General features: G+C 35.6%; 1 protein-coding gene across 1 annotated transcript; it reads left to right on the top strand.

Moving 5' to 3' along the window:
• The first annotated feature begins 1,990 nt into the window (after positions 1-1,990).
• LOC107947201 (probable 26S proteasome non-ATPase regulatory subunit 3) lies at positions 1,991-5,180 on the top strand. The gene is made up of 9 exons (XM_016881780.2): positions 1,991-2,124; positions 2,247-2,335; positions 2,495-2,685; positions 3,125-3,262; positions 3,329-3,465; positions 3,634-3,688; positions 3,761-3,871; positions 4,050-4,289; positions 4,488-5,180. Exons 2-9 carry the CDS (start codon positions 2,257-2,259, stop codon positions 4,989-4,991), a joined length of 1,455 nt encoding a protein of 484 aa, XP_016737269.2. The 5' UTR covers positions 1,991-2,124; positions 2,247-2,256; the 3' UTR covers positions 4,992-5,180.
• Positions 5,181-9,932: the final 4,752 nt, after the last annotated feature.

The raw sequence follows: 9,932 nt of genomic DNA, 5'->3' as shown, positions 1-9,932 counted from the left end.
GAGTAAAAATGCAGTGGCAATTACGAAAATAATTATATGAATAATATGTAATTGAACAAGTAAACAACTAAGGATGCCTTGGCAAATATACTATGGCAAGGGATAAGGGATATACGATGTTGATATGGAAGGTTGGAATTACTAAGAATCTACCCTTACTGTCAGAAATGCCTTGGCAAAATCGTAATCAATCTATTGCTTAGAAGATTTCCAAAGTGGTTTACTTCTTTCGAGAGCAAAAACATCAAGTTACCTTGTTCGTGCGTATAGGCCTTTAATACGGTACCTTGCACTATTTCCTTTTGTATGAACGTTGCTCTATGTCTAGAGTCAACTACAAGTATCTATCGAGTACTTGCTCATATCATTCAATTTTGGTCCAACTAATCCAACTTTTTCAGAATTAAATTAGTTTATAGGCATGTTGTACAGTTGTCTATGTCTAAGGATATAATTTTGAAATAAAAACAATTGAATGAAACAGTAAATTAATTCAGATTTAAGTTTTAACCATTAAAGAAAATAAAGGTTTCATCAAGTAATCCCAACCCTATGAGATTTAACTCATGGGTTGGCAAATAGAATTCAAAACCAAAATATCATTCAACATGGTTTTCATCAAATTAATTCACGGAGAAATAGTTAAGAAATAATAGAAGAACATTGGGAAGATAGTTTTCGTGTGTCCAGTTCACACTCTAGTGGCACAGTGTCCTGTGGTGGTTGAGAAGAACTGCATTCGTCTTCCTCTTTCCGTCTCTACTCAACCGCTACCTTCTCGTTTCCCTATGGATCTCCAACCTTATTCGTCCTTTAAGGTTTCCTCCTTTAGCTTTTTATAGCCTTTTCCTTAGGGTAAATCTAACAACCCATGTTTATCTTCTCATCTTTTTAAATTCTTTTTTCAATAACCCAAGATTATCTTATCCTCTTTTTTAGGTAGATTTTTCCAGTACAAGTACAATTTGGCTGAAACTAGTATGCGTTGAGTATTGACTCGGTCTTCCTGGAATTGTTACAGCATTCGTGTTGACAAAATGTCCAACCTTTTGCCTCGGCAAACCTTCACTCATTTATTTCTCATTCCTCAACCTGTACATACCAAACCACCAAACACAGCCCTACCACAAACAATTAAAATTACCTAATATTTAAACACTGTCCAAGCTCCTAATGCAATGATAAAAATACTAATGAAATGTCCTAAAATGCAACTAAATGTACATAGTACAAGCAATTGGCTAGGTCTAAAGGCATGAAATATACCTCTTTTCAAGAGTTATCATTAGGATAGTATTTTTTATACCTCTGAGGTATACATGCAATGGTTCAGTCAGGTGGGCCACGAGCGATTCTATCCGTTGAAGGAATATTTGATAGTAGGGGAACAACGTGTATCGTCAAGTCATCGACAAACACATCATCAAGGTCATTTCTGAGCATGCTAACCTTCTAGTCAAACCTGGACCCATCAACGCAGCGTCGACCCTCTTGCCTTTTCTATGTACTATTCTTGTAAGCTTTCATACTATGTTGGCAATAAACTTGGAGTAGTCATTTACAAATAAATGTGGGCTTGAGCAAAATATGAGACCCATATTTCAATTCGGGTTGCGCTTTAACAACTATGTATGGTAGTTAGACCCAAGCTAGCCCAACCTAACATGAACACTTTTAGTTAGAAGTGATACTTCAACTATTAATTGTCTCATTTACCCAAAAAATGTATGATATTCAATAATAAAAACATGACACGTATCACATTTTATTTGTTGGTATTATTTTTTTTAAATTAAAAAAACCCTTTAAGAATCAATCTTGGAGTATTGTTGAATTAATGAATAAAGCCTTAATTTTATAAAGTTATAGTTACATAGATGAACCCACAAGACAGGATCTAACAGAATAATGGGCCGTGGCCCAATATAGAGTTTATTTGGGCTCTCTAGACCTATTCTATAATGACTTCTGATTTCCATAAAAACGACGTCGTTCAGTCCGGCCTTTTTCGCTTTCTTCAACTCCTCTCACAAGACCTACTGCTGAAGAAACTAAAACCTTAGTCCACTGCAGGCTCGGCTCTCGATTCCCCCAAAATCCAGCTCTTCCTTTCGTGAATCAAAGGTAATTTTTTTTTCTCGTTTCCCTTTGTGCTTTTTCAGTTTTAAGCATCTCCCTAATCAATATTTCACCTTTTTTTCCCCTTGATTTTCACGTCAAAATTCGTTTCAATTTGCATTTTTCAGATTCTCAAAGATGACTCAAGATGTGGAGATGAAAGAGCAACCAGCTCCGTCCAATTCCGTTCCTTCCTCTTCTCCTTTCACTTTGCACCGTAAGTACAATCTATCTATGCTTTTATAACATCCAAATATCTCTAGCGCATATTTTTTTGACGTTTGGTGATAGAAATCTGATTTTCTTTTAGCGTTTTCTGGACTGGTAACTTGTGGGTTTTCACGGATTCGAATAAAATTTTCTGGGTTTCTGTTAGATTTGAAGGAAATTGCGTCTCTGATTGAGACCGGTGCTTATGACCGTGAAGCTCGCCGTATTTTGAGGGCTATACGACTTACAATGGCTTTAAGACGGAAGTTGAAGGCATCCGTGCTTTCCTCTTTCCTCAGTTTCGCTCTTACCCCTGGATCCGAGGCCTTCACTCGTCTTTCTTCTTATCTTCCTAAGGTAATCTTTTGAAGGGGACATCGTAATATTCAGTTATTGATGTGGAAGTGTTTTTCCCCCTTGTGGTGAAGTGATTGCCATTCCATCCTCTTAGATTAGACATGATGTCTTAGTTAATTAAAAGCATTGAAGTGCAACAAATGCTAAAGATAGAAAATAATTGGTTGCATCTTTGAAGTTAATTTTTGGTGATTTGCCCTTTGTTTGCACTCTGTTGTGAGGTATGATGTTATTTTCTCCGTTGTCACCTTCACCAGTGTATTAGGCTTTCTGGTTCCAAGTTCAAGGAAATGCTTTAGTCGCCAGCCTAGTTTCTCTGTCAGCCAGTCTAGTTTCTCACCTCACAGAAATAATTTTTGTTTATGAGTACAATGATTGTAAGTTAATAAGTCCTGAATTAATTGTTCTTTTAAGAACTCATGGTTTGAATTTGTTTCAGGAAGATGAGAATGAGATGGAAGTCGACACTGCAACCTCCACAGCTCAACCTCCTGCTAAGCATTCCTTGCCAGAGCTAGAAATCTACTGCTATTTGCTTGTCCTGATATTTCTGATTGATCAAAAGAAATATGATGAGGTACATTAGCAAATAATTTCATCAGGATGTTTCCTGTTTCTTGAACATGATGTTATCTTGTTTCAGGCAAAGGCATGTTCCTCTGCAAGCATTTCTCGGCTGAAGAATTTGAACAGGAGGACTCTCGATGTTCTAGCTGCTAGGCTGTACTTTTATTACTCTCTTTGCTATGAACTCACTGGTACTCTTTCTGAAATTAGGAGGTGAGCTATACTTGATTCATTCCTAACTTTTATCATATGTTGTCTTTAGCATCTTTTCTGATGTGCGTTTCCTTTTAAATAAACCTCAGCATGTTATAGTTCTTTTATTCATGATCAGAAGTACATATGACATTCTAGGTCTAATTAGGATGATCTTTAATTTGACAGTAACCTTCTAGCCCTGCACCGGATTGCAACATTGCGCCATGACGAGCTGGGTCAGGTAAATTTTCAAACATTTGAGCAATTATGTCTCTGAAAGGATCATATTTTTAAATATATTGTTCTCATGCAGGAGACTCTTCTTAACCTGCTACTTCGCAATTACCTCCATTACAATTTGTATGACCAAGCTGAGAAACTGAGATCAAAGGCACCTAGATTTGAAGCTCACTCAAACCAACAGGTAAGTCACGGTTTTTTGTTATCTTTTTGTCTTTTAACAGTAAATGTTAAAGTAACCGAGCTGTATTTTTATGGTTATTAAATGGTTACCTGGAGTTTGGCATGGCTTTTGGTTATTTTGTAACTGTAAAAACATTATAGTTTGATTCTATTCATGAGACAAAGGTTATCCTCTGCAGTTTTGCCGCTACCTCTTTTACTTGGGGAAGATTAGGACAATTCAATTGGAGTACACAGATGCCAAAGAATGTCTCCTCCAAGCTGCTAGGAAAGCTCCTGTTGCAGCCCTTGGTTTTCGGGTTCAATGCAACAAATGGGCTATCATTGTTCGATTACTGCTTGGAGAAATCCCCGAGAGGACTGTTTTTATGCAGAAAGGCATGGAGAAAGCATTGAGGCCATACTTTGAACTGACAAATGTGAGTTTAAGTTTGTGTAGTCGTCTTACTTTATAGAGAACCAAGTTTGATATTCCAAGCATGTCTTTCCTAGAAACGAAATGGAGAGAATCATGTGCATATATGCTCACGCTATAATCATTTTGGACTCTCTTTGGTTTCAGTGGTTCCTAGATTTTACTAATGGTTCTGAGAACACAACATCTGTGTATTTTTCAGGCTGTCCGCATTGGTGATTTGGAGCTTTTCAGATCTGTTGCTGAGAAGTTCTCAACTACTTTCAGTTCAGACCGGACCCATAACTTGATTGTTAGGCTGCGGCATAATGTCATTCGGACTGGGCTACGCAACATAAGTATCTCATATTCTCGCATTGCACTGGCTGATGTTGCCAAGAAGCTTAGATTGGACTCTGTTGCCGATGCTGAGAGCATAGTAGCCAAGGCAATCAGAGATGGAGCAATCGATGCAACATTGGATCATTCAAATGGATGTATGCTGTCCAAGGAGACGGGCGACATCTACTCTACAACTGAGCCTCAAACGGCATTCAACTCTAGGATTGCTTTCTGCCTCAATATGCATAACGAGGCTGTGCGTGCACTTCGGTTCCCACCAAACTCCCACAAGGAGAAAGAAAGTGCTGAGAAGAGGAGAGAAAGACAACAACAGGAGCAAGAGCTTGCAAAGCACATTGCAGAGGAAGATGACGACGAGTTTTAGTGATTAAAATTCGAAAAGTTACTTTATCCACCATATGATGGTTTGATCAAGTTGTGCATTTTCCTTTTTAAAAGTGCCCTAGTAGAACTAGAAACGCTTTTGGTTTTATTTTCGCAATAGCTACTATTTCCATTGATAACATTGCTTTACAGTCCTACACCATGGAGTTGCACTTTATTTGTATTTTTATTTTCCTCCCTTGATTTCAAGTTTTATTCCTTGAACAATGCAATCTCATTTGTATGCATGCCAGGCAGCCATTGAAACCTTTTGGGGGCAAAACTTCTCTAAATTGCCCGGCATCGTTAGAGAGGGGCTGAAGCTGATCCATCATCATTTGACGATATGGGTATATGGGAAAAAAATTCCTTTCTTTTGCTAAACAATTTTCATGCTTTTCTATATAAGATTAGTACTTGAACTTGTCCAGTTCTCTCAGAATAGTACTTATGTTTTTCTGTCCATTGGTTTGGTACTTGAGCCTAACGCCATTTAAATTTTACTGATGTGGCAGCGATGATAAATCGCGTGCTGTAACGTGTCGCAATCTAGGAACCCCATTTGACTTTTTTTTTCATATGCTAACATGACCCCTTTGAAAAAAAAATTAAAGATAACATTAATTAGAATTTGAAAAAAATAAGAAAGAATTAAAAGCTTAGTATTGAGCTTTGAATTGTTTGGGCAAAAATCTGTCGAAGATTAAAAGCTATTAGGTGTTTTTTTTTGTTGAAGATCAAAAGCTAGATAATAGTTATTAACAATCTCATATTTAACATTAATTCTTCATCTGAGAAATCGTTTCGATTCAATTTGTTTGAAAGAAAACCCTCAATTTGTTTGAAACCTTCCACAAATTCAAATACCCTTTTGATTACCCACCCATTTGTTTGGAAAAAACCCTTGTTTCGTCATCGACTAGTCATCCCTTTCAATAGTATTCGAATCAAGGTTGTTATATTTCGACCATCGGTTATAGGTATTTCACTCTATTTTTGTGGGTTATTTTTCATCGTCGAATTAAGATTGCCATATTTTTAGCATACAAAGCTTTTTTTCATTTTCGATGGGATTTTGTTTTTATGTTTTTTAAAAAATTAAACCCTTTTGTTTGGACTCATTCTCACAAATTGATTGTTTTTGTATGTATTATATCTAACTTCCAATTTTTAATTCGTATTATATATGACTTATTTTTTGTTTTTGTTGGCATTCGTGAGCGACGGGGATTTTCTTCAAGCATTTAAGAGATTGAGGGTGAAAGGTATGTCTGTTATGTATGTTTCTTTACTGTTTATGTATGTATGTTATGTTTTTAAACTGTTATGTATATTATGTATGTTATGTACTATTATGTATGTATGTTATGTAGTGTTATACATGTATGTTATGTTTATAGTTATTTTGTATATTTGTATTTATGTTATGTACTATTATGTATATTATGCATGTTATGCTTACTGTTATGTTTGTATATTTGTATGTTTGTTATGTGTTAAATTACTGTTGTGTTTGTATATTATGTATGTCATGTTTAATGTATGTATATTATGTGGTATATTATTGTTGTGTATGATTGTTTATTAAAGTTTATGTATGTATGTATGTATGTATATATGTATGTTATGTTTAGCATTGTTCAAAATTTGTATGTATATCGTGTATGTATGTTACAGTTTATATTATGCATTTACAATTTGCTATAATGTATTGGGATAAATGTGTGGTGCATGTGCATTTTGGTGGAACTTTTGTTACAAACCCATGTGCATCCTATGTTGGAGGGGAAGTGTTGCAATGGAATTTGACCCTGATTTTTTGTGTTATTACACATTGTGTGAGATGGTAGTGTAAGCTGGGTATAAAGTTGTGAGAAATTTTTGTATATTGTGAGGTTGGACTAGATTTTAGTAAGGGACTATGTGTTTGCTATGATAATTCATCATTCATAGCAATGATTAACCATATTAGACAAAGAGAGTCTATACATGTATATGTTAAACACAAGGTAGACACACCTAATGTTGTTGATGATACCATGTTGTTGCCTAACAATAGGGAAAATGATGTAAATAGTGGTGTTGGGGCTAGGGAACAAAATTGTAATGAAGAATTAAATTGTAATGAGAGAGTTAATGGTGAGGCTAGGGAAACATTTACAAGGTTAGGTGGAGAATCTAATGTGGGACTAGACTTTAGTGTGACTAGTGATCCATGTAGTAAGGGTGGGGAAAGTACTGAAAGCATTGTGACCAGTGATACAAACAGCTTATTGGGCAGTGAAGGGGCTTTAGGGTCAAAATCTGAGGATGAAGATGAAGAGGTGAGAAATATAAAGGCTTGGTGTAGAAAAAATAAAGGGAAAAAAATAGAAAGAATAAGCAAAGGTAGGGGAAAGTAGTGAAATGGGAGAGAAAAATGGTGAGGTTTCATCAGATGGGGGAACTAAATATGTTGATTCATCATATCTAGGGTCTTATGGAAGTGATTCAGATGGTGAGGTAGTTTTTAGGAGAAACAAACATGAATATTTCAATCTTAATAACCCAACACCACATTTGGAGCTTGCTATGGTGTTTAGGGGACCAAAGGAATTTAAGACTGCATTAGCAAAGTATGCAATAAAAAAAAGGTTTGATATTGTGTATCTTAGGAATGAGAAGGGTGGGAATAGGGCTAAATGTAGGGTAGATGGATGTCTATTTAAAATATATGCTTGTGTAGATAATAGTGATGGGTGTTACAAGATAAAAACTTTCATAGAAACCCACGAGTATTCTATTACTTTTAAGAACAAAAGGGCATATTACAAGTTTGTTGAGTAGCATTTCTTAAGTAAGATTAGACTGATTCCAAAGCTAAAGTTAAATGAGATGCATAAACTAGCCAAAGAAGAGTTGAAAGTTGAGCTGAGCAAGGGTACATGCCGCAGAGCTAGGAAATAGGCACTGGAGGAAAAAAATGAAAGGATTTGCTATGAGTTTAACAGACTATTGGACTATGCAAATGCACTTAGAAAGGCAGTGTAACATCCTTATCTCGTATCCGTCGCCGAAATAAGGTTATAGAACATTACTGGAACTTTCAAAACATTTACAAATAACTCACATTAATTATTATTCATTTACCGAAATTATTCATAATGTCCCTTAAATGGACCTTCGAGGCCCAATTTGAGTATTATAATCGAATCGGGACTTAATCAAAAACTCCAAGAATTTTTCGCAAAATTTCAAAATTTTCCAAGTTACAGGGCTTACACGCCTGTGTGGTCCAAGGGACACGCCCATGTGACTTTAGGACACCGTGCTGCAAGCTGTGTTTGACCCCGTGTAACTCTCTAACTTGTGCCACACGGCTAGTCACATGCCCATGTGAGTAGACCATGTGATCAATTTAATTTTCAAAAATTAGGTGCAGGGTTCACACGACCAAAATACACGTCCGTGTTATAGGCTGTGTAACACACATGGCTGAGACACACCCCCGTGTCTCTGCCCATGTGCTCAATTCTGAGCATTCTGTTTCTCAAATTTAAGATGCAGGGGACACACGGCCTAACCACACGCCCATGTATTAGGCCGTGTGTCACACACGGTCTAGACACATGCACATGTGTCTGCCCGTGTGGACAAAATAAAGTCATTTCTAGTTTTATTTCTCACCCAAAATTTTACCAATATCCTGCACCAAAACTTACATCCAAACACCAAACAATCCAAGCATTATAGTAAGACCAATTCAAGCATCTAACATAGTATATCATTATATGGATACCTCAATCAAACCATAATATATGTGTTCATGATAATACCATAAGATTACCTTAATAAATATCCCAAAATATAAATCATTACTAGTCATTTCAAATAGCTAGATTACAAACAACATTTATATGCCAACATTTGGCTAAGTTACCTATACATGCCATTATATCAAAATGAGGTTACTATTTATACCAAAACAAGCTTGTGGATAATGTGATGATGCTCCAACTGTTCACCAACCTTCGCGAGCTTCTGAGAACTATAAAATAGAGAAAAGTAAACCTAGTAAGCATATTATGCTTAGTAAGTTCGTATAACTGGAATTAAACTTGTAACATCTTAAAATAGGACCTAAATGGAACAGTGGTTGCGAAACCATAAATCCAAGGTAGAAAATTTTATTTTATTATCATTTTAAGGTCTATGGCATGATTGCATGATTCTGTAAAAATTTTGTTTAGAAATTTTATCGATAGAGGGTCCAATTTGATATTTAGGACTAAATTGCAAAAGTTGTAAAATGTGTGTTCTAGTTCACAAATGTACTAAGTACTTGTGAGTAATGGGTTTTTAAATTGGAGGTCCTTGGATAGTAATTCTGCCATTATACTTGTTTGGACAAAAATACCTAAAGGAAGATAAAACACCATAGTTTTTAATTTAGGGCATTTTGGTCATTTAGTTATTAGAATGAATTAAAAAAATTAAAAGCCAATTTTTGTCCATCTTCAACCCCTTGGCCTAATTTCACATGAGGAAGACATAGCTAGGCTTTTTCAAGCTTCCAAGCTCGATTGTAAGTCCATTTTAGCCCCGTTTTTAATGTTCTTTACGTTTTTAAAGTCCCGGTAACTTGATTAAGCTTATTCTAGCAATAATTTAACCTAGGGTTTATATTTGGAAAAATACCCATAGGTGAAATGTGTTTATTTTTGATGTTTTATGGTAGAATATGAAGCTTGAAATTGTGTTAAACAACTTTTGCTAAGCGATTTTACGTGAAAACGAGTAAAACAACATAATCGGTAAAAATACCTAATGTTCATAAGTACATGTTAGAGTGAGAATTTGATATTTCCATAAAAGGGAAAAATGATCAGCATGTCATAAAACATAAGAAAATAGGATGAAGTTTAATTTCTGACATTGGGGAAAAAGTGTAAATATGCAAAAG

This window comes from Gossypium hirsutum, chromosome A01, assembly GCF_007990345.1.
Source record: "Gossypium hirsutum isolate 1008001.06 chromosome A01, Gossypium_hirsutum_v2.1, whole genome shotgun sequence".
NCBI classification, from domain to species: Eukaryota; Viridiplantae; Streptophyta; class Magnoliopsida; order Malvales; family Malvaceae; genus Gossypium; species Gossypium hirsutum.
Note: the sequence above shows the minus strand (reverse complement) of the source record. Positions and strands in the feature narration are given on the sequence as shown.

What these genes read in the sequence shown, in the direction of transcription:
- LOC107947201 (XM_016881780.2), top strand. Translation starts at nt 2,257, where the DNA reads ATGACTCAAGATGTGGAGATGAAAGAGCAACCAGCTCCGTCCAATTCC. An exon ending in ATCAAAAGAAATATGATGAG is followed by an intron (nt 3,263 to 3,328) that starts GTACATTAGCAA and finishes ATCTTGTTTCAG; the next exon opens with GCAAAGGCATGTTCCTCTGC. An exon ending in ACTCTTTCTGAAATTAGGAG is followed by an intron (nt 3,466 to 3,633) that starts GTGAGCTATACT and finishes TTAATTTGACAG; the next exon opens with TAACCTTCTAGCCCTGCACC.